At 44.9% G+C, this 25,326-nt stretch overlaps 1 protein-coding gene across 1 annotated transcript; it reads right to left on the reverse strand.

Moving 5' to 3' along the window:
• Positions 1-247: 247 nt before the first annotated feature.
• Positions 248-25,168, reverse strand: atr (ATR checkpoint kinase; the record flags this gene model as incomplete). The annotated part of the gene is made up of 48 exons (XM_080012761.1): positions 248-898; positions 1,078-1,183; positions 1,704-1,855; positions 2,073-2,226; positions 2,404-2,560; positions 2,760-2,910; positions 3,106-3,249; positions 3,485-3,685; positions 4,321-4,455; positions 4,980-5,209; positions 5,459-5,556; positions 5,822-5,964; positions 6,639-6,818; positions 7,257-7,416; positions 7,860-8,045; positions 8,145-8,322; positions 8,492-8,598; positions 8,882-8,973; positions 9,185-9,349; positions 9,480-9,646; positions 9,763-9,934; positions 10,549-10,686; positions 10,967-11,087; positions 11,350-11,465; positions 11,555-11,668; positions 11,892-12,098; positions 13,525-13,650; positions 13,760-13,853; positions 14,137-14,280; positions 14,383-14,513; positions 14,615-14,710; positions 14,994-15,083; positions 15,313-15,408; positions 15,538-15,732; positions 16,403-16,558; positions 17,326-17,497; positions 17,919-18,019; positions 18,163-18,365; positions 18,893-19,149; positions 20,484-20,682; positions 20,817-20,969; positions 21,468-21,631; positions 22,165-22,332; positions 22,574-22,716; positions 22,864-23,783; positions 24,240-24,392; positions 24,802-24,893; positions 25,116-25,168. 48 exons carry the CDS (start codon positions 25,166-25,168, stop codon positions 725-727), a joined length of 7,854 nt encoding a protein of 2,617 aa, XP_079868887.1. The 3' UTR covers positions 248-724.
• Between the last annotated feature and the right edge of the window lie 158 nt (positions 25,169-25,326).

The raw sequence follows: 25,326 nt of genomic DNA on the forward strand, positions 1-25,326 counted from the left end.
AAGATGGAGCGAGATGGAGCGAGGACAAGACAAACGGGGGATTAAAGCAGCCCACCGACGGCCTGACTCCTGCCGGGGATCTAAGCAGGTTTAAGAGATTAGAAAAAAAAAACAAAAAAAAAACACACACACACACACACACACACACACACACACAAACACATGGCTCTTGCAGACACATTTAAGCAGGAAATTTGCAAAACAAACGTGTTTTATTTTTATAACAAATTAATTTATACAACAGCAAGAGAATAAACAATGGCAAGGAACTTTGAATTCATAAATCAGAAGATGGCACCGATGACAACAGAACAAAAATAGCAGCACTTTTCTGTACAGTTCAGTTCCACCCCAAAACAAGGGTTGAGTTTGCATAACAGACTTGGAGCCAATGATCTTTGATTTGTCTCCACTGAAAAAACAGAATCAAGGGATTGAAAATCCATCGGATTGATTCGAACGGCCCTTGCCGTTTGATCCTGGTTCAGGAAGTGAAACTCCACTCTGGGATTTTGAGTCGTTGTATTTTCCAACAAGCGACAACCCAGAGGTCCAACTGGCAAACGGAATCAGCTGATCAGTGCGTGACCGGAGCGAAAACATGCCAGGACATTTTACTTTCTGGACCTGGACTTTTCCACCTTGATTCCAGAGCATTTGTGTGTGTGTTTATGTTCAGTTTATGACAAAGCTAAGTTCATATATTTTTGTGTGTGTGTGTGTGTTATAGGTAGGGCCCCCAGCCCAGGTACATCTGACAGAGCAGTTTGTCGTCAGTGGCCTCCTGGATGAGATAGTGCACGTGTCCCTCGATGGAGAGAGGGAGACCCAGGACCTTGTTCCGGCTCTTGATCACTCCCTGCAGGCGCTGCTCAATATCGCACACGTGGGTCTTGGCCTGGTGGAGGTGGAAGGGGAGACAATCGATGGGGAAGAAGAAACATTGAAAAAAAATAAAAATAAAAAATGATGGGAGAAAAATATTACACTTGGGAAAGAGTAGAACAGACACAAAAATAATATTTGTGTCTCAATCTACACCCTCTATTTCCAAACACCTGATGTTTGTGTGCATACCTTTTCATTGACTATCTCTCCGGTCTCGCTGGCTTGTGTTTTGGTCAGTCCTTTGCCTTGTTTACTCCATTCCACCAGGGGGTCGTGGAGAAAGGTCTTCAAAACACTGGGGGGAGGGGTATCACAACAAATTAATTAAAACAGACAACTCGCCGTTTACACACGTATTCTATATATCCTGACTTCTCAGTGTCATACAAATCTCCAATCCATCAACTCCAGTCCCTTTCAACCAATATCCCCGGGTGGACTGAAACGAACAATGATTGGTCAGGCACCAGGCCGAATTAGGGTCGGTATCGGAGAGTACGGCAAAAATGTAAATCTTCAAGGATATCAAGGGCCACATCAAACATGACCGATGTTTAAGGAAGTGAAGAAGGAAAACGGTTTGAAGTTACTTTTTCCTCATTTCTTGAAGTAACATCTTTAAACTGACGGGTTCATGTTGAACGGCCTATAATCCAGCCCCTTCTCAGAACCCATTTCTATAGCTTTAAATCCTCACATTGTGTATATAACATTAATAATTATTGAGTTGACGCCTTGTTGTTCGGGGACACAGAAACACGTCCAACAATGCTCGGCCGATCAAAGTGACTGTGCGTGGAAGCGTAGGAGCACACCTCATCAGAGGCTCCCTCTGGTCCCTCATCAGCCTCAGCGTGACCTCACAGGCCTGTCTGAAGAGCCCCTCGGTGCCCATGGGGCCCATGGCGTGGACCATGTTTTGGGTCAGACGGAACGGCACCACCTCGGGGACTTCAAACGTCTCCCCCTGGCGGAGCCGAGAGGGACGGGAACAGCAGAGGGGCAGGAGAGAGAGAGAGAGAGAGAGAGAGAGAGAGAGAGAGAGAGAGAGAGAGAGAGAGAGAGAGAGAGAGAGATGAGGCGAGACAAAACCAAACTCGCAAAAACGACTCGGGAGAAAGGGTGATTTTAAAATATTTCGATCCCCAGTTTGTTTTGTGAAGACGCTGAACGCGCACACACACCTTGTTGAAGAGACAGTTGAAGTCGACGTGAACGCATTCCCCGGTGAACGAGTCGAAGAGGATGTTCTCTCCGTGTCGGTCTCCCAGACCCAGGATGTAACCCACCATGGACATCACAGCCGTAGAGCGACAGTACGCAGAGCGGCTGCTGTACCTGCGCACACGCACACACACACAGACACACACACACACAGACACACACACGGACACACACACACAGTTTTTTCCCCTCAACTTCCAACCCTGCCCATCTCTAACCCTAACCCAGTTGGCTACAGGACAAGACATTTTACTAGCGTGTCGCAGCGGAAAACGGGAAAGGGGTTCGCACCATGACGTGGGGTCGGGGAAGGTCCCGAGAAACCACTCGTGGAAGACCGGCGGGTGTCGAGCGCACAGCACCTCCTTGTGGATCCGCAGCTTCTCCTGGAAAGGAGCCGTCTTTGGAAGGATCAGCTTCCGCAGTTCCTTCCCAGACAGGTAGATACCTCACAGACGCGCACGCACACACGCACAGACACACACACACACACACACACACACACACACACAGTACGTATTAACATAAGGTCTGGGAAATATTGAAGAATTTCTTTGAACATAAATTACGGGAATTTTACAAAATATTGCTCTAAATGAATGCTGATGAATTCAATATGACAGGGGAAAGTCTGTGCATGTGTTTACCTCTCTCTTTGTAGAGTTTGGTCAGGATGTGTCTCAGTCCGGCGGTGTTGCTGACCCACTCGATGATGCCGCACTCATCGTTGAGAGGAATCACAGCGTAGGTTCGGATATGCAGCTCCCTCCGCCGCGACTCGGCGTCTTTACGCAGGCACTGCGCACACACACGCACGCACACACACACACACACACACACACACACACACACACACACACACACACACACACACACACACACACACACACACACACACACACACACACACACACACACACACACACACACATTACCAACTCCTGTTTGAGTTCAATGACATGTGTTGTATACATATTATTTGAGCGCACACACCTTGTTGATGAGGCAGTTGAACTCCATGAGCCGGCAGTCCTTCCTCAGGTCGTCTTTAGGTTTACACATCATGGTGTAGCACCGGCCGTCGGAGCCCTTCAGACTGATCTTCTTGGGCTTCTGCAGGGAGGCCAAAATCTCCACCTAGAGACGCACGCACGCACGCACGCACGCATGCACACGCACACGCACACGCACACGCACACACACACGCACACGCACACACACCAATCCAAAGTGCATTATATAAGGCATAAAAGTCATGATATAAAAACAAAATTGAATTGTGGCGTGGGGGTGTGTGTGATTTAGGCAGCCCCTTCTGACTCAGATTATTCCTAAAGTGTGTGTATGTGTGTGTGTGTGAGATTCCTCTTACAGAGTCTTCAAAGCCGGCCAGGTAGGCCCAGTGTCCAGGGAAGGCGTCGTGCTGTGTATTTGCCCCGCCAGTAGAGGGCAGCGTGGGGATGAGCACCGACTGCAGCGGGATGAGGACCTGGCTGAAGGTGGGCTCCTCCACCAGGCGCTTCAGCTGCTTGAAATGGACGCTCATGGTGAGGGTGGTGTTGTTCCCGTCCACCTGAGACACGTTTAAAACCACAGCAACGGCTTTCATTACAAGTTAACAATAAACAAAAAAGGAGGAAGAAGTGTGTACTTGCTGAGCATCAGTAATGTTTACATATATTTAGTTGTATTTGAACATGTGCTACACATCTATATTCAGCAAAACATGACCGGCAGATGTCACATGAAAACAGGTAACAGCAAGTAAGCATACAGGAAGTAATGGGAGTTGAATGAAGTTTTGATGCCTGGCTTAATGGATGCCTAGTCTTATAAAACTGTTTGTTCAGCGACATGCATTTAATGACAAAAAGAGATGAGCTACACAATATCCAGAACCACAAGAAAGGTTCAACACATGTGCACATGTTCCGTCCATATCTGTACACATTACTTGATAACCTTAGAATCTAAGTTAGTTCTCAGCGGAAAAAATGAAACTCCAGGCAAAACTGTACAGATAAAAAACAACTTGGTTGGCTGAATAAGCCTGAAGTTATTTAAACACAGAAATACCAAAGGAGCAATGCAATGTTGTATGCATTCTTTTCTCCAGTGAGTGTACTCTGGGGTACTGCACAGGGAACGCCAACATTTTTTTAGAAGTTTGAAACCACTGGTATACACTATGCATGTGTGTGACTGTACCGGCTTGTTGCAGAGCTCCAGCAGCTTGTCCGTCAGTTTGTTGACATCGCTGATGAACTTCCCAAGAGGCTCTTTAAGATTGATGACCGTCTTTAGGATCTCATTACAGCGGTTCATCCGCATGGGATAGGAGGACTAGAAGAAACATGGACACACAAATGGAATAAGCATCATTTACTGATGTTATGTTAAATAAATACCATAGGCTAGTCAAGACAGTTGGGCCACAGTCTTGTCGCTAAATTTTATTTTTATTAATTTTCTATTTATTTTTACATTTCAGACACTTCCTGATGAAGAGAGCCAGAACCATAGCAGTTAAGTTACTACAATCAACTACCTCATTGTGAAGACATTGTGTTTATTATTTTCCATACATATTTTCAACGCTCTGGGAGAATATGAAACTGTCACTGAGCTACAGCAATTTATATCTTGTGACTTTCATTGCTCCACCGGTTTCTATTGCGCGCCAACTTTGCAATTCTCCACCACTATATTCACTTTGCCTGATGCCAACAAGGGAAGGAGGATCGGTTTTAAAACAACATGATCAGTCACCTGAAAACAGACGTAAAGTTATGTGATGACTAAGACAGGCAGGTCATCAAACAAGCCAAATAAGTCATATACTCGTATTGGAGTTTTCAACCTCCTACCTTGGACACAGCGGCCATGAGCCACATGGCCTGCTGCGGGTACGCGAGGAGCACCTTGGCCACAATTTTGACGAGGACGCCGAAGACCTCGTTGCTGGAGTGACACACCCTGGAGATGAGCTGCGAGAACGCCGTCAGGAACTGGTACGGCGCCAGGCTGCTGCAGTTCTCACTCATGGCCGTGTTGATTTTCGTCAACTCCTGACGCATCTGCCTGTCCAAACGCCCTGCTGCCGGACAGCAGAATATTACCTTTTAATGGAAAACAGCTATTCCTGTTCCTCGAGCCCAAACATCATGATGTTATGTTCAGCACGAGAACAAATTCACATTATAAAGATCAAAAAAATAAAAAAAATAAAAATAAAAAGTATTGGGAAAAACAACACTTGAATGGAAAATACTGACACAGTGGATACATATGAAGTTATGTGTGCATAGGAGTATGACTACACTCCATATGCTAGATCAGTACTGACCTTTCTCACACTCGTAGACCATGGCTCCAAAGTCCAGCCATAGAGAGAGCATACGGGGCATGGCCTGGTAGATGTACTGGTTTCCAAACTGCAGAGCTCTGTCAAGGAACGATTAAAAAAATAAATAAAAATCACTCTTAGACGACAGGCAAGCAGAGCAAGCAGCTATCAGGTAAACATCTTCTGTTGGTTTAGACACCGAAACACAGAACTAAAGAGCATTGTGTAAATACAGAATTATTGATGCAAAAACACAAAAGTATTTTCGGCTTTAATCCTTAATCTAAAAAAAACCCAACAATTTGTTTACAGTGGGAATCAATATCAACGAGGAACTACCAACAATATCCCGTTACCGCTTACTTTCCAAAGTATGTGACGATGTATCTGATGAGGTTCCCTTGTTTCTCCAGCTTGTTGTCGGTCACCATGGGCATGACTTTGTCGTAGTATTTGGCCAAGTAGAAGTTTCCATCCTCCCACTCGGGCAAAAGGTGGGTCACATCCTGACAGACACACAACACAGCAGACTCTAAAGATTGTGACACGGAGGGCAATGGGCAACGTTTTCATATTAGACTGGAAATGTTCATTTTGGGTTTTGGAGCTGGAGCGCAGTAAATTCAATGGCAACCGTGTGCATTCCTTTGAGCCAAATGGTCTGTAAGATAAAACATATTAAATTTGGAAGCCGGATTCTCATATTGATCATATTATTCATTAGTTAATCGTTCAGGTAATTAAGACCAGTGGTTCCCAGGGTCCACTGCCCCCTAGGGGTCCTTGAAATAATTGCAGGGGTCTCAGATAATGTATTATTTTATATACTGTATGTACAGTGTGTATGTATATGTATGCATACATATATATGTTGACATGTTACATATCAGTCATGTTGTAATACATTTTTTTAGACTAAATACGTTTACTCAACTCCTCTAAATTAGGAGTTTTTGTTTTGAGATTTGCCACTTTTGGTCAACTTAAATTAAATGTTAAAACCACATAGCAATTTATTATAGGTAGATAAAGGCAGGCAAAACAGGGACCCTAGCTAGCCTGCTCTAGAGTAAAAGTTTACGTTAAACCAACTATTCCACTTTTAAAAGATCACACTTTTGCACATCCATAGCTTTGAACAGCAGAAGCTTTCCTTTCGCTGCAATTGCCAAGCTGGTACCTTGTACGCCTTCATGATGGCGTTGGACTCAAAGTTGGCGGTCTCCTCCATGAAGCGGCCCACCAGCAGCATGGCCTTGCCTTTGGTCTGCAGGCTGCGGGGGTCCGTCAAGACCTGGTCGTCAGGGAAACACTGCGTCACGCCCTTCTGGAGCACGATCAGGGCCTGGTGCACGTCTCCCTGAGGGGAAAGGCAATAAATACAACGTGTTAGAGACACACGCACCCACGCATGCACAGGGGTGAGAGTGGACAAGAAAAAACTGTAAATGTATTGATTGGTTGGTTCTCATGTAACACATTTTACTGTTTCAGCTCCTTTGCCTCCACAACCTGTTTTGGCAACACGGTCAAATTAAATGGGCCGCTGCATTACAGTTGGTTTAATAAAGATAAGATTCATGTGCAATCCATGAGTGTCATTCTTTTTTTTTTAGTTACTTTTTAAGTCAACTTAATGTGCTATCATTTAAAATGTATTAATAATATTCTTTTTTTGTAATTCACTGGGAAAATCGACTTGAATGCAGGTACACCTTGGGGAATACTGAGTCCAATCTGATCATCTGGAAGTATTAATGAGTGGCGAGGAAAGTCTGACCAGAGGCTACGATCGTACCTTCGACCAGAGCCACTTGGCCTTCTCGGTGAGAAGCTCGACCAGGTGAGTGTTCTCTCCGTTCAGCAGAGCGTTGAAGGCCGTCTGGTGGTGTCCAGCTTTCCTGGCCACGCGGGCACTCTGCAGCCAGCACTCGCCCACCAGATCCTCACAAGTTGGCCTGCGGCACACAAGCACACAAAAAGGGCAATGCAATGACAAATAATAGTGTTTTCTTTATCCCGAGGGCAGAGAAAGGAGCCCTAGATCTGATGTGTTAGTCAAATCCATTTAACAACTGGCCCCAAGCATCGTATCAGGATATAGCGCTTGGAAATGGTTTGTCTGGTAAATCTAGGTTCAAATAAGAAAGGGGGGCGAGGTTTTATTGCTGGGTTGGGGTGTATTCGGCAGGTCATAACTGCTTGCCCAAAAGTAACCCCAAAATTGAGACAAACGTTTGTGTGTTTTTGTAAAAGACTAAAAGAGGGCGAAGGCAATGAAAATTGTCGTTATAGTATTCAATATGAATACCGCACCGTATCAAATGCTGACTTTTTTCAAGTTGAGATAACAATGAGCCACCATGGAACAGTGGAAATCCACATTCATGAACTTTCGTACCCTGGCCCGAGGCTGAGCAGCGCCCGGCGCAGGGCGAGGATCGGCTCTTTGGCCCGGAAGGAGTTCTGGGTCATCTCCAGTCGGTCCGACCAGTGGAGCGGCAGCCGGCTGAGGCTGTGGACGGCGTGCGAATTTTGCTTCTGTAGCTCGGTGAACGAGTGCTCCAGCTCACTGAGCATGTGCAGCCTACGGACAAATACAATGACAACTCAGCATCAAAAGGCACAGTGTGGCGATCGGCAAAATACCATCCTACGAGAAGACAGGCAGACACCGGACACACACCGGATGATGTACTCGTATCCTCTCTGGTAGGTCCCACACTCGTAGCTGGCAGCAGAAAGAGGAACCACCTGCTCCTTCCTCGCCAGCTTCAGCTTCTCATAGAAGCTTCCTGAATCCTGCTTCTTCGCCTCCAGGAGCATCTGGCCCAGACGCACCCCCCACGTACTGGACGGAGAGTCTGGGCACGCACACACACACACACACACACACCAAAAAAATTAATAAAAAAATGCTTGAGCACAAAACAATCCTGACATTGAACAAGTCAAATAAAAATTATAAAAAAAGTTTATGTGCAACGTTTTCGGTGCAAACTGCTCGGGGTGACTTGGGCTGTAAAAGGTCACGTTGTGTGTTCTCACCTGAACCTAAATAGTCCTCCAGAAGGTCCCACTTGCTGAGTTTCCAGGCTGCCTCCACCCTGTAGGCGTTCAGCTCTGACTTCCACTGCGGCCTTGGCATATAATTAAGCATAACATTTAATGTGATACAAATTTGATCAGTATTTCAGTTTATTTTAATTTTACAGGCATAACACTGGGATTACAACAGCTCACCTGCAGAGTTAAATAAATAAGTAGCCACAATTGGACAACTAATGAGGAACCCATTTTAGAGAAAATAAATATAGTAGTTCAAAACCAAATGAACATAAAATACCAAATGAACACAAATGAAAAAACGATTCAACCTACATTTTGACAGTGTTCTGTGTGCGTGTGTATATGTCTCCTCACCTGTTGGCCAGCACTCCGTTGACCTGAGTTATGACAGTGGACAGCTGCCCCAGTCCCAGCATGGAAGTCATAACACCATGGTAGTGACCAATCTACACACACACACACACACACACACACACACACACACACACACACACGCTTAGTGCAGCATGCACAGCTCCTATGGTATTAAAACAGCGTGGTCACCAGTGTTGTTATGGCTGTAAATGATGATAATTAATAATAATAATTTAAGATTTATAAATGCCTTTCAAGAAACCCAAGAACAATATAACAATAAATAAAAAATTCAAGTCATACCTGGTCTGACTCCAGCTGAATGGCGCGGTCGTAGCATGCGGTGGCGTCGCGGAGCAGACCGATGCTCTCGTGTTCGAGGATCTGCTCCCGCAGCGATGGCTCCTCCCTCCTCAGGGCGTTGACACCCCGCACCCCGTCCGGCTCGTGCATCGCCGCGTACAGAGTCTGCAGCGGCCAATCAGAGTGAGTAAAACATTTCCATTATAAATAAGTGAATTACCTTTAACTGAGTATTCGTGGCATAAAGAAAACTACATTTGGTTTTTGTTTTTTTTTCCTCTCCATGTCATCTCACCTGTAGGAAGGTGAGGTGATCTTGGACGTTCTCCTTATTCTCTAGGATGTGTGCTTCAAAGTGCATGAGGGCACGAGTGTAGGCTTTGGAGCGCAGAGAGGCCTTGGCCAGGACGTCCTGAGGAATGCCCTTCAGGAAGGCCACCACACGCTGGTACTCCCCACCCTCTGGAGAGAAATAGGAAGCTTAGGCGCGCCCTTGAATTTCCTCTCGAAAAAATAAACACGTTCCTAATAATTTATTTTATTTTTTATTACAGTGAGCCATGTAGAGGTACCGTTACTACTGTGTTTGGGTTTTGAAGATAGCGTGTGGCGGCTCCACTGCATGAGGTGAGCCAGCATGCTGAACACCGTCTGGGTGCTGAGCTGTGATAGGCTTGAGGCCGTGTCCTGGACACGTCGACCGCCCCGCCCGTCACCCTCCGTCAGAACGGCCAGCATCTCATCTGTTACCTGGAGGAAGAGAGAGAGAAAGGGATACAGAAAGTCTTTAATTTCCCTGCCACTAAATCTACTATTTATAATATATTGTGTTATAATTATAACATTATTATATATGAATACTATATCATATAATATTAATAAAATATAATGTAAAATAATAATCATAAAATAATAATAAAATAATTATTATATTGTATTTTTTTGACAACAAATCTATTCAAAACCATTTGTTTCAATGCATTTCTTTTGTTTTTCTCCCCAACTGAAAGCATGGCGTGCTCGACATAATATATATCACTGACGTTGACAGAAAACTCAAACATTCCCTTCCCCTGTAATATGTTCACTTGCCAAGATGTTTGTGGAATGTAGGGGCTTGATAATAAATATGTCCTGTTCTCAAAAAGCGCATTGGCTGGCATCTCTGAGAGACCGATGGAATGGGATTTCAACTACCTTTTTTCTTTCTTTAGGAGCCAGATGTTACGTTGAGAAGACAATATTTTATTATCAATATTTTATTTTTCGTCAATATTCCTTGTTAAAATTAGCTTAAACAACCATACACTCAATGTCTTTCTATATGTCTATATGTCTTCTCTCCCGCGAGTGTATATCCTTACCTCCTGCTGCTCTGTGGGCGTGCAGCCCAGCAGCATGTACAGCAGTATGTGTGGAAGCAGGTAGATGGTAACTTTGTAGTCATGTTTGATGATGAAGCTACAGCAGGTGAACACCTTGCCGGCCAGCTCATGCCTAACCTGGGAGACAATGACAAACAGCAGTATCTATTTTATCCATAGAGAACACACTGGAGAAGCACGACCCCTGGAGCTTGTTGGGATCCGATGTGTTGGTCAAATCCATTTAAAGGCCGGACAATTCCACCTCTTGCTTTCCTACATCAAAACAGAAAATGCGAGTGCGGCCTAGCTTCACTTTAACTCTCTTTGAGTTACACTAGCTAGCGGCCCAGTGTTGGTGAGAATATTAAACTTGTGTATTTTATGCCATTCGAGGGAAAGATGGCTGCAGACCGACCTTGCTGATGAGGTATCCTGCCCAGGTCGCCGACCAATCAGAGAACTTGCTGCCTCTGTTGCTTAGATACACCGGCTTCTTCAGTTTAGACCAGTTCACCACCTTCTGACTGCTCTTATACCTGGAGGATGGAGGAAATGGGTAAGGGTGGAGGGCGGGTGGAAAAAAAGAAGGGAAGCAAAGACAGGTGGAGAAAAAAAACAAAAAACCCACAAGGATGAACAGGAAACAAGTGAGATAGGGAAAGGAGAGATAAAGGAAGCCATGATAAGTAGGAGGAGGGACAATAATGTGAGGCTCAGAGTGTGTGTGTGTGTGTGTGTGTGTGTGTGTGTGTGTGTGTGTGTGTGTGTGTGTGTGTGTGTGGTGGTAATAACGGTCACCTGCTGTTGAGATGAGGCTCCAGAATCTCCTGGATCTGTTCGGGAAATCTCCTCCACAGCCGACGGCCTGTCGAGTCCGTACGACCCTCACGACACCCGAAGCTGGACAGCAGCTCCTAGATCCAGGCACACACACTTAAGTAGCAATTGTACGAATGAGTATTTGAAAGAGAGTGTGTTTGTGTGTGTGTGTGTGTGTGTGTACCTGCATGGCATAAGCAGCAGAGTCCTGCGCTCTCACGTCGTCAGCATAAGCAAGGAATGGTCGGGTCAGTTCTGTCAGAAGCTCGTATGCAAAGTTGTGATCTTCTACTCCGCTCTATCATGCATTTCAATAAACAAGAACATGAAAAAAGAGAAAGCTTTCTGTATTTACCTGTCATTATTATTATTATTATTATTATTATTATTATTATTTTTATTATTATATACCTACTATTATTGAACCCAGGTCTTATAGATGATGGGAACCAACTTTTTGATAACAAAACGTAATATTTTATTGCAGTAGCTCTAAAACTTCCCGGTGCGGTCTTGCGTACCACAAAAGTGTTGCGGTCTCTGTGGGTGTGGGTATGGGACAGGTCCAGCCGCCCTGGATCCACGGCCCCCAGCTCTCCTAGACACTCCCCGAAGAGGAGCCTGGCCTCGGGGGAGGAGTCCTGGCAGCCCTTCAGCAGCACCCCCACCAGGCTGGAGATCACAGGCTCCACCGCCTCGCTGGCACACACCTGCCTCAGCAGCCACTCCTGGACACCCCACACACAGGGACAAGGATGTGGGGTCTGTGGGTTATACCTAAAACTATATATTTAGATTACTTGTACAGTATGTGAGTGTTACATACATGTATGTTAACGTTAAGAATGTGTACATACAAGCAAAAATAAATGCATGGAGAAATTTGAGATACAGAGAGGAAAGGAAAAGCACAGTGTCTGTAAGCCTCAGAGTTAATTATTTTCTTAAAAAGGTCCCAAAAGTATTACATTTAACAAATTTTAAGACTGATTTCTGGACAAATTATCTCCTATTCAATTAATTATTGCAGGTAAGCACTAGGGTATACACACTCACTGTGAACCTTATTAGGAACACGTGTACACCAGACATCCAAGCAATCATTTATTCGGCCAATTGTGTGGCAACAGTGCAATGCATAAAATCATGCAGATGCTGGTCAGCAGCATCAGTTAATGTTCACAACAACCATTAGAATGGGGGAAAAAATTAGTTCTCAAGTGTTTTCGACCATGGAAAGATTGTTGGTTTGACAACAATCTCTCGAGTTTACTCAGAATGGTGCGAAAAACAAAAAAACATCCAGTGAGCGGCAGTTCTGGGGACGGAAGCGCCTTGTTGATGTGAAGGATCAACGGAGAATGGCCAGACTGGTTCGAGCTGAAAGAAAGGCTACGGTAACTCATATAAACGCCCTGTACAGTTGTGGGGATCAGAAAAACATCTCAGTGTGTACAGCACGTGGAACCTTGGGGCGGATGGGCTACAACAGCAGAAGACCACGTCAGGTTCCACTTCTGCCAGCCAAGAACAGAAAGCTGAGGCTGCAGTGGGCACAGGCTCACCAAAACTGGACAATTGAGGACCGGGAAAGACGTAGCCTGGTCTGATGAATCTCGATTAATGCTGAGGCACACAGATGGTAGGGTCAGAATTTGGCGCCAACAGCAGGAATCCATGGACCCGACCTGCCTTGTGTCAACAGTCCTGGCTGGTAGGTGTGGGGATGTGATAGAACGGGAGATTCGCAGCATGAATGTGCAGCTGACAAATCTGTAGGAATTGCGTGATGCAATCAAGTCAACATGGAGCTGAATCTCAAAGGAACGTTTCCAACATCTTGTGGAATCCATGACAAGTAGAACTGAGGCTGTTTTGAGAGCAAAGGGAGGCCCTGCCCAGTATTAATAAAGTGTTAACTTTAGGTAAAATAGCAACGCAAGTGTAAGCGATTAGGAACTGGAATAAAACCCACCATTCATGTTTTCCACAGAACTACAGACAGGTAAGTAAATAACATAAATTAATATAAAACAACACGCAAAATGAAGACCTCATAAATTCAGATTTAAGATGACCGACTTTAAAGGCCTAATATACGTTATCGTGAATCCCTCCTAAAGCAGGATGGTATTCAGATATACTGGCGTGTACCTGGTTGCAGTGCATCATGTCCCGCAGGCTGGTCAGAGCGTGGATTCGGACGTCGACGTTCTCGTGTTGAACAGCTCGCATAGAGAGCTGCAGTGCTGCGGCCAGGTCGCTGCTGTTGGACGTCAGCTGGACAGGACGTCACAAAGAGACAGGTTAGCACTGACGGTGTCAGGAAATAAATCTGTATTAACGTTCTACAGAAATGCTACCCATCAATCCATCCATCCCTCCGGACCTTCCTGTAGTCCTGTAGAATAGTGTGAATGTCTTTCAGCTCCTTGTGCTCTGGTAGAAAGTAGATCTCATGCAGGTAGTCCTGAACCTCTTCCCTGCGGGAATATCAACCGTTGCACATCATACGGTTAGAGACAGAAATAGATCTTAATCTAAACTGGAGCAACACGCCACTAGGCTTGGGTGATATCCAAATTTTTTATATTGCAATTCGGTCCCGCCCAAATATCGCGATACACCATTTACAGTAATACCTTCTGATTAAAATTGCATTCTTGAAAACGTGTAAACCTTTAAAGTCAATTTTTGAGGATTAATTTACACCTGACAAGCAATTTACTGTGATGTTTTACGTATATATAAAATAGTATGTCTCACCTGTTGTCCAGTACGAGGAACCGGATGATGGCAGCGGTTTCTTTTGGCTGCAGCGGGATGAGGGGCAGGAGCGCTACGATCACGTGACTCAGCAGGGGGCCGAGGTGTGTGGGCTCCACACTCCTCACAAAACAGTCCCACGTCCTGTCCACGCAGGAAGCGGGAAGCCAAGGAGAATCAGGATTACAAGAAATACCAATTTTTTATACAGTGTCGTAAACATCGGCTGTGTATGTGCGAACTGACTGGCAGCAGAGCAGAGGGAGGTCGTCTCGGTATCGGAGGCCGGTGCGGAGCGTGGTCATCATCTTCACTCTGACCGAGCTTACGTGTTTGGCACCCATCAGGCGCATCAGAGCCATCACGCTGGTCAGCGCCTGCATTGTAAAAATAAAATAGTCCGATCACAGCATGCTCTCTGGTTTTGGGCTACCTAATGTTACTGGACAGCTGCTGGAACTCAATTAAAACCACCCACCAGCTTCTTGCGGTCCTTCTCTCCAGCACTAGAGCTGAGCAGCTGCATGTTGAAGAAGGCCAAGATACCCAACAGTTTGGGCTGCAGGTAGTCCGCCTGGAATAACAGACGGACAGCAAAACAGTGAATTACACTGCAAGTTTGGTTAAAACTGCACTTCTCAAAAATAAAAAATAAATCATCTTTTCATCGTTTTTTGATTTCTTGTTGTAATCCAAAATAAACAAACAAACAAATAAATAACAAACAAATAAATGGCAACACAAATTCATAACAACTTTATGATAATAGAGCACATAATTTTCCCCCAATCACAAGAGAAGTGATGGATATTTAAAAATAATAGAATTAACACCACATGGCTGAACATGGCACTCACCATGCGCTCGGAAGTGGTTATTTCCCGCGGACCCTGGTAGGGGTCATCATTGGACGCAAACGACGCCAGGATCGCCAGACCGTTAAACACCTTCATTTTGATATACACACAAGACAGCACAACACCTGCATCAGGTATAGCAATTATATATACACCAATGAAATAATAAAACATACCAGAAATAATATAGTCAAATGAAATATTAATTTAACTTAAAGAATAGTGTACCCTTAGTCCTAAAGTGACCAACATGCAGTACAATCACATACAATAATAACCAACTGGGGAGAGAAAACCCCCAAAGAACCCAGCTTCAGACCTGTTGGTAGTGCTCTCCCAGACGCAGCAGCAACTCATTGTGAAGCCCCTGGAAGTCCTGTCTCAGCAGCGAGCCAAGTTCAATCTCCGTCTCACTCTGGCGTAAAAATAACAACACAGGAAATGTACGTAAACGTAGCAGGGTACATGTAGTGAGGCAGAGCACTCAATCAGCTCAGAACTGGAAACTCAAAATGAAACTGTAGGTCAGTGTAATCCCATGTACCTGAAGGTAATGGAAGGCCCTCTCCAACTCGTCCTTGGTGCATGAACACACAAGATGGCTGAAGATGTACTTGAAGTTGTTGATCAGGATCTCTCTCCTGTTGGCTTTCAGCTCATTGGCCAAGGTTCGGATGAGGGCAAAGCCAGTGGAGCTGGCCTTGGCTGCCAGGTACGGTAGGAGCACCTGAAGGGTGTGCTGGATACACAAAACGCACGCACGCGCGCACACACACACACACACACACACACACACACACACACACACACACACACACACACACACACACACACACACACACACACACACACACACACACACACACACACACACACACACACCAGACTATTATAACAGTTATTTCAGTTTCCATGTATGAGAGCGTTAACGTGTGTATATATCTTGGTTTGCATATTTGGTATTGGAACACTGAATATCTGTGCCATAGTTCCAAATATAATAATTGAAATAATGAAATGAAACATTGTGTTGTTGTTCAGAAACAGTTTTTGGTGGACTGATGAGGTGAAATCAATGAAAGTTTAAGCGCTAAATAAAACAGAATCCGGAAGTTAAGCCCAAACCCCATTGGCGCACAGAACTAGGGGCCTGGCAGCTCATTTACATAACATTTAAGGAGAAGTCCTAATCTAAGTGGTATTTTCAGAAAAAATAAAAACTTAAAAAACATGTTTTGGGTGCCTCAGAGACCTACATTAACTTGTTGAAAAGGAGCATAATAGGTCCCCTTTAAAAATGGCAAAATAAAGTAACTTTTAATATAAGGAGAAGATGGCCAGGGGTCATGTCAAATATATGTTGTGACTAGTATTCTTTTATTACTGTGACTGCGTGTTATTGTGCATACAGTGAGGAAGCGGTGGAGATCCGGGAAGTCGAAAGCGTGTGCAATCTGAGCGAGGATGTCCAGAGTGAGCTCCCTCTGATTGGCCGACTCGCTGCTCTGGCCCTGCGTGCTGCGCACGGCCGACGCCTGGCGGGAATGCAGAGACTCTACCAGGAACTACAGCCACACGGGAGGGGGAGAGAGGGAGGGGGAGGGAGAGAGAGAGAGAGAGAGAGAGAGAGAGAGAGAGAGAGAGAGAACATTTCTTCAACATAGACCTTTAACAGATCTACATTTTCTCTCTCTCTGAGTGAGTGTATGGTCAAACCGTACAAAACCAATAATAACAATAATCATTGAATATAAAACAACTCTCTGGCATTGTACTTAACATATATATACTGTAGATATATACACAATGATCTATAACGACTGCAAAACTGCATGGTAAATACTCATAGAATACTACAACTGTAAAAACTCCATCATTTGACTGAACTGTTTTATACTTGTATTACATTTTAGGACACATTGAACAAGAAAATACTACATCACAATATCAGAATCAAAACTCAAATCAAAACTCAAATCTCTTTATTCTCATTGTACAAGTAGGACACAACAAGATGTGTCCTCTGCATTTCACGCACCCTATACCTAGGAGCAGTGGGCAGCTGCGGTGCCGCGGCCAGGGAGCAACTCCAGCTCTTTCGCCAGTGCCTTGGCCAGGTGCGGTGACAGGAGTGTTAATCCTAACATACATGTATTTTGATGGTGAGAGGAAACGGAGCACACAGAGGAAACCCACACAAACATAGGGAATACATGCCAACTGCACACAGAACAGTACAGGGCCTTCTTGCTGTGAGGCAACAGCGCTAACCTCTGAGTCACCGTGCTAACATCGAGTGACCACCCAGCCCTATTCGGACCCTGCGACTGACCTGGCAGATGGGGTTCTTGTACTGGCTGAAGAGGGTCTGCAGCCTGAGCCCCTTGGCTGCGGCCAGCGCACGGATCTGGGTGTAGGCGGCGACAGACACTGCCGACGACTTGGAGAGCAGACAGTGGAGCAACCTCAGCAGAGAGAAGGACACCAAGGTCCCCTGGGCTGCTCTGAGAGACCGAGGGGGCAAGAAGTCAGGAAGGGATGAGCAAATTAATCAGCGAATCAGCTTAAACGAACGCAAACAAACTGACGTTATGTACGTTCATAAAGCAATGTATTTACAAAAAAAAAAACGCGCAAAATGCTGGAATAATTTTAAATCAATAAATGCTTAAGATCATTTTAAAACAGCAATAATATCCATGAAAAATTGCAATTATAATCCAGAAATTTAAAATCTAAAATAAAACTATATTTTCAATGCAATTAAGTTTTATGGATTAGTCTTATCAGGCAAGTCTAAAATAAATAAATTCCCTTTATTGTTATAGCATAGATAGGAGTATTTAACTAAGCTCAATTCAAGTAATTACTACAGAAACAAATCAAAGTGTATGTTTACATGAGCGTTTAGCAACAGGTTCCTACCTCCCGATCTCTCCTGTAGTGAGGATGAGAGTCTTGCGCAGCTCGTCGTCTCTGTTGATCTTGGCGTTAGTGAACGCCTCCTTCAGACGAGTCACGAGGAGCTGCGGTGGAGAGAAGTGTCCAGGATTACTAACCTCATGAGACAACCAGTGGATAAAATGGAAAGCATTTGAAGGGTCATGAACAAGCTTTCATATTTTCACGAGCGAGACCAAAACCTGACCGTGTGCTTTGACTCGCTCACCTCACTGACAAGGCACTGGTCGGGGTTGGGGCTGGGGTTGGGCTCTGCCAGCAAGAAACGCACTGACTGGCAGAAACTCGTTCTGACCAGTGGATCTGGATCCTTGATTAGACCAATCAGAGCGCTCAGAAATTCCCGGGTGCTGCTGTCGCAGCCCATCAGACACACATGTTGACAGAGCTGAGGCACGGCTTCTACAAAAGCTGGGACAGCAACAGAAAACCAGACACATTTATAATTTTCACAACTTGGACAAAAACTGTAATGCAACTACAAATTGGTTGCATTGAATTTGAAATTTGAATTTGTTGCTCAGGCTGTACCAACTACATCAACTTGGCACCATAATGTATATAAACATTATTGGGATTAAAGTTGATGTATGAGAAAAGCAGCCGTGTCAAAAAAAGAACTTCAGAATAATAGGGATCGAGTACATATATATACAGTCCGAATCAGATCCCTTATGTTTACTGATGTTTGGGGTCATTAGAACTAATGAATTTCCTCATGTAGAGCCAGAAAACAAAGCTGCTTTTCTTTAATATGACATGTAAGATACGACTCTCGGTGATAGAGAATACCCATTGTACAAAAGTCTGGTATTATATTTAATTTCAACATCAAAACAATAAACAATGCCATCACCAGTGCATCGCTGTTTATATTTATTTGCAAATAGATTTTGACCCTGTCGGCATCGAATCATCCAACTGAACGACAGAAATACCTTTTTTAACGCTGCTAGGAGCCTGGTGTGTGAGCAGTGGCAGGAAGGGTCTCACAACGGACACCCCGAGCGTGGCCGCCGCCTTCCCGGAATGCTCCCCTTCCAGGGTGAGACGGGAGCAGAGGATCTTGGGCAGAGGGGGGTTCTCCGCGTGCCTGACGCTGAGCTGGGAGCACTTTGACAGGATGCAGGTCAGCTGACCGACCGTCCTGGCCAGCTCCTCCTTCACCTGCTCCGAGGCGTCCTCCAGCCGGCCACTGAAGACAGCAAGGACCTTATCACACCTTGAGCCACATTACACATTAAATATAACAACAACAACACATTTGAGACAGTAGTGAGTTGGTTTCTTGAGAACTGACAGTTTTGCTTGTATCCCGCACAAACTACTGCTATCCTACAGAGGGAAACAACCTTTTCTGGATCTCAAAGTGAACAGTCGGATATAGTGATGCAACGATACAATATGTTATCATTATCAATAACTATTGTTATTGCAAGTATTTTTAATTTATCTTCTTGACGTCTTTTGGGCTGAAAGTACCTGGAACACGACAATCACAGTACACACAGACATGGTTGAGGTCTCATTAGAACCAGGACGTAAAATATATTAAAAAAAAAAAATCAATGTACATTTGGAGCGGAAATTTGTGAAAAACTGTGTTTTTTTTAACCAAAAGTGGAAGACGTCGAAGCTATTTGATTAGTTTCAGGAGCTGGGTGCTTTGACACATCATAATCTTAAATTATATAAGTCCAAACTCCGTCTCTTCTAACTCCATTGCATCCAGCCACTTGCAACACATAGACAGACAAGTTGAGCCGATGCTGCAATTAAAGGAAACTCGGAAAACTGTAACTCATGCTGCGTTTTACAAAATCCCGAAAAACTATAATCGGTCACAGAAGGGGTCTTCACACTGCAGGAAGTTCTAAAAACCTTTGGAGGAACTAGGACTGGGCAATAAAATGGCTGTGATCATTTTCACGATAAAATCTTCCATGATAACAGTAACAAATTTATGAGATATATTTTTCCATACAAAGTCCGTTCCTCAACCGACAAAGCAACAATGCGAACAGCCAATTGAACAGGAGAGAAACAACCATTGTGACACGAACAGCCAATCATACAGCAGAGAAACAACCATGTGATGCGAACAGCCGATCGTAGCGAGCAGAGAAACAACCATGTGACATGAAGAGCCAATCGTACAGCAGAGAAACAACCATGTGACACCGATATACAGTACAAAATGACATGTTATATATGCTCATATATTGTAAATCCATAACATGTCCGACCGTTAAAAGACAAATTAAGTAATTTGCAGCGACACTTGATTTGTAGTTGCAATGGGTAATTTTTGTTATTTTGAGCCTTGATAGGTTGCAGTAAATATATGTGTAGTATTTTGTGATGATCATCATTGAGGTGCAGATGCATTCTATCAATTGAGACAAATTCAAGTGACTTAGGAAATATTGACCGCTGGTTCAAATGCAAACCTGTGTTTAAATGGTAGATGTGTGTGTGTGTGTGTGTGTGTGTGTGTGTGTGTGTGTGTGTGTGTGTGTGTATACTCACAGTAGAGTAGCACTTATGAGGTCATGGTGTGTGATTCCGAGTTGGTGGACCAGTAATGGAAACGCCTTGACGGCCGCGGCTCTCTCCGTCTCATCTTCACTCTGCAACATTCTGGAAAACACACACACGCGCCACTTCTCGCACACACCTCGGTGCAGCAGCGCCAGCAGCGCCACACACTCCGCCTTGACCTGGGAGGCTGGACAGAGATACAGACGCAACTTTTGGATCCAACACACGGTTCATTTTTAGACTCAAATGTCACGCTGCAGACGGCGCTCCCGATCTGCACACACAGTGTGACATTCGCTGTGATAATGCGCGCATACTCACAGAAGCTAGATTCAATTTTCTGAGCCAGAGCAGTTAAGCCGGACGGAAACCCTGAGAGCTTATAGGCCGGGACGGACTTATGCTCACACACCCAGGGGAGTGAGAGCAGGGCACACACGCGTTTCTGGAGTCCGTCCTCGCCCTCGGTGGTCACTGTTCACACACACACATACACACACACACGCAGAAGAAAAAAAAAGAGGGAGGAAATATCAACCAGGCTTTTAGGATCGGCGATGACCAGAACCTAAAGCTAAAGCTGCTGATGCTTATAAAAAGTCCACATTTTTAATCTGAATATAAATCACTTCAAGATTTTGAAGTAAATTAAACTTTGAAGTGAAAAAAAATATATATATGTATATATATATATATATATATATATATATATATATATATAAAAATTATACATAAAAAAAGACTAATTCAAAATTAATTCAAGGTGGTAACAATGAACTACATTTGCATAGCCCTTCTCACAATGCTCAAAAGACATATTATATTAAAATCATGTAATAAATAAAGCAACAATAAAGGCAGTATGCAAATAAGACTTTCCCCACTAAAAAACACCAGGGAGTAAAAAACATTAAGTTCTCACCTAAATAAAAGCTAGAATGAGTAGTTTGAGAGCAGCACGTGTTTTCTTACTGGTCAGGTAGAGGATGGAGTCGAGCACCCTGGCGCTGTTCTGGAACGCGGACCGGATGTGGGCGTGGTCATAACCATTCTTAGCCACGCCCTCTAACACTGAGTGACAGCTCTTCAGGGCCCGGCCAAGAGTCTCGGCAGACACCCAGAGAAGAGGGGACGGACTGCGGAAGAAGGAAAGCGAGGGGCATGAGAATATGCCACCCTAAAAAGCCGGAAGATGTTTACGAGACACTTTAAGATCACAGAGTGCCGATTAAAACGCATGCGGTTGTTTTTTCAGTCTTAATGAGAAAGCTAAAGCTAAAGCTCTCGCTGCAAAAAGAGACTCTGGGTGCATCACCACATTGGCAACTTAAAATCCTGCCATGTCAACCATGATTCCCAATTCAGTTTTCAATTTCAACCCTGCCTCTGCATTAGAGTGTGATTTTAAGTAGGATACTATTCAGGTGAGTATGATACTATTAATAGAGTACAATAGTATTTTACTATTAATAGAGTACAGCTAACAATGAAAAAAACGCTCACAAGGTTTTGAAAACCAATAAAAAAATGAAAAAATACAAAGAGATTTAAATGAGAAAACACAATATCCTCATATACAATACGACAATATCATAAAAAGGTCTTCTGTGCATGCGAGGCAAAAAGGACATCAAGTAAAGTGCAGTGTATGTGTACAGGTGTGTATTACCTGGTGGGAGATGTGTAGAGGCCCGCTAGCTGCAGGATGAGGGCCAGTCCCTGCAGAGAGCAGACGGCCTGGACCGACTCCGGGTCGGAGTTGAGAGACGCCAGCAGCTCCTCCAGCCGACCGTTCACCACGCCCCACACCTCGCTCCGCACGCGCATGTCCACCGCCCTGACCACACGCAGGAACCAAAAAATAAAAAGACAGCAGTGATAGGATAGAAAAGAAAAATTGCTAAATGTTTGTGGTCAAACCAAATAATCACAATCCGTTGGTTCTGTAATAAATGCATTAGCTATAGTTGTGAACAGCAGATTTATTTTATGACATCACTCAGCTGATTACTTGATTTCTATTATGTATTTTGATTACGTTTCTTTGATCAATGGTTTCACCCATGGACCGAACTCACTTTGATGCAGCTTTGGGAGTCCTGTCGGCTGAGGGGTTGACAAGTAAGCACGGTCTCTTGGCGGCCACCTCGCCCTCTTCGATTTCCTTCATCACTATAGCAACCTCAGCCTGGAGCGCAACTTGAATGAACCCCTCCGCACACTTCAAAACAAACACCAGACATAGACTTTTTTTTTTTTTTTTTTTTAGGAGGAGTGTGGTTGACCATCGAAAGAAATAAATAAAAAATAGACGAACCCGCACAGGTTTGAAAAGACCGTTTGACGGAGAGTGAGAAAATAACTCTACCTCAGCCAGAGTCTCCATCCCAACGGTGTGAGCCAGCGTCCTGCAGACCTCCGTGACTTGCTGCCGTCTTAGTGACGCGGTGCACTCATAGCTCAGGGTGACTGAGAGCAGGAAGCTGAAGATCAGGCACAGTGATTCGCTGACCTCCGACCCCAGCGTCTGGCCTGCTCCGGCCAGAGCACACACCGACCGCAGCAGCTGGGACAGGTGGATGGGCTCGAACACCGGTGTGTGCGCGTGAGCCGCAGCCGAACACTGAAACAGACATCTGGTCAGGCTGAGCAGCTCCCCTTCGTAGGGCTGTTCTACTTCTTCCTTGCTTGCGGTCTTCATGTCAAAGTGCGTTTCCAGCAGCTGGAGGTAAGCTGTGAAGAACTCCTGGCCCGCCCTCTCAGAAAACCCTTCCAGCTGCACCAGCTCCCGCAGCATCACCATGGAGATCCTTCTGAGCTTGGCACTGCCGTTAGCCAGGATGAAGCACGCAATTTCCCAGGCCAGTCCGACATCACGCCGGGAGACTATGCCCCGGAGGGTGTCGGTCAGAACGCCAAGCGCAACGGCAACCAGTGACTCCAAGGCAGCAGGTGAAGAGAGGGTGATGGGGGAGGGGGTGAGGTAGGTGGAAACATTCCCTGAGGAAATGGAGAAGCGTTCAAGTGTCACAGGCCACTGGCTCTTTGTGTCAGCGCAAAAAGTGTGCCTGTTCCCCCTCAGCGTGTTGATATGGGTATGGAGAACGTGGCAGAGGTCCTGGCCCATGCAGAGCATCTCCTCTATGATGCAGCTGAAGATGACCGGCGCTCGGATTCTGAGCATGTGCAGCAAGCAGCAGAGCACGGCGGAAACCGGCGCGTGGATAACGTCGCATTCTGGAGCCGCCGCCACACGCAGCAACCGAGCCAGCACCCACCTACTAAACTCTAGAAAAAGGAGAAAAAAAAAACGAGAAGAGTAAAATTCGAAGACAGAAGCACCAACGATCACAAACTGTCCTATTGCTGTTGGGGCCAGCTGTTGGGTGGAATATTGCTAAACAGGCATCAAATTCAAATGCAAATGAATGGCTTTACAAATAAACTTGGTTGCAGTGTTGAGAGTAGTTTTGAAAAGTTGGCGTTTCCAAAAAGCCAAGATCTACTAATAAGCTTTTATCAAAGTGTCATGTGCTTATTCCAAAAGATTAGTGATGGCAGTTGCCCAATTGATAACCCCAAGACAATACTGCCCCCAAACACCTTTCTCCCCTTTTAACTAAATTACACTTGATTGATGACATTGATTCCATCCCAAAAATAAGGTGTTGCACCATCAGATTATGTGCGCTTGGTTAATGATATAGTGATGGAATCCTATAAAGTAGTCAAACAAGCTCTCACCGACACAACTCTGTGTAGTGTCTGCGTATTCAGCCGTCTGGCAGGCAGAGTTGGCGAACATCAGAGAGGAGGATTTGATGATGTGCTGCACAAAGTCCAGCAGCATCACACAGGTGGGCTCCGATCCGGACCTCTTACTCAGCCCCAGAGCCACTGTAACCCATGGGGTCACATGGATTATGCGTGAGTGGGTTATAAACAACAGCATGTGATTTGCATGGCAGCACATCAATATCAGCAACGAAGAAACGAAGAGTAAATATTAAATGAATGCACACAATTCAACACTAAGTCCATTCATTCAGTGGCTCAATTCAAGAGATATGTAATGCTCGAACATCCCTGAGGAATGACCGTGATCCTTGTGAAACTGAAACTGAGTTTATTTACTTATTTTTGTTAAATGTATTGGAGTTGTTTACTTTTGTCCTCATTATTTGTATAAATATTATTATTATTGGGTTGCCTTATATTAATGTTAGGCACTTATGAGTTGCATGCTGTGTAGGAAAAGTGCTAGACATATAAAGGCCCACATCGTTATCATTATTATTATTCTCACCTGCATCCACATCAGTCAGGATTCTGTCAATAAACTGACACAGGATCTGTCTGGGCTTCTGCACCACCTCGTTGTACTCAGCTGCGCTGGCACTAGAAGAACGTGTGTGTGTGTGTGTGTGTGTGTGTGTGTGTGTGTGTGTGTGTGTGTGTGTGTGTGTGTGTGTGTTTTATAAGGTGTTATTTCATTTACCAACCTCACGTTCATAACAGTGTCAACACGAATCACTTCCAACCGCTTTTTTAAGCATCACTGAACCCGGCGGCCGGAGTGTGTCCATAGCCTAGCTTAGCCAGCTCGAGAAGTTACGGTACCTTGCAAGCTCCTGCAGGGCAGGTATCATCGCAGACATTTCCAGTCCCTCCATTTTTGGGGGGACAGGGGGAGCTTGTTTTCCTACGACAAATTCATTTATGACAAAGTGTCAAGAACTTCTCGGGCGGTTCTCACGCCGCTGCATGACGAGCTTCGCGTTTGGCTCCGAGAGGATGTGTGCGTATGGGCGCTTGCTACGGCGAGCACCGA

This window comes from Zeus faber (assembly GCF_960531495.2).
Source record: "Zeus faber genome assembly, chromosome: 13".
In the NCBI taxonomy this organism is placed as follows: domain Eukaryota; kingdom Metazoa; phylum Chordata; class Actinopteri; order Zeiformes; family Zeidae; genus Zeus; species Zeus faber.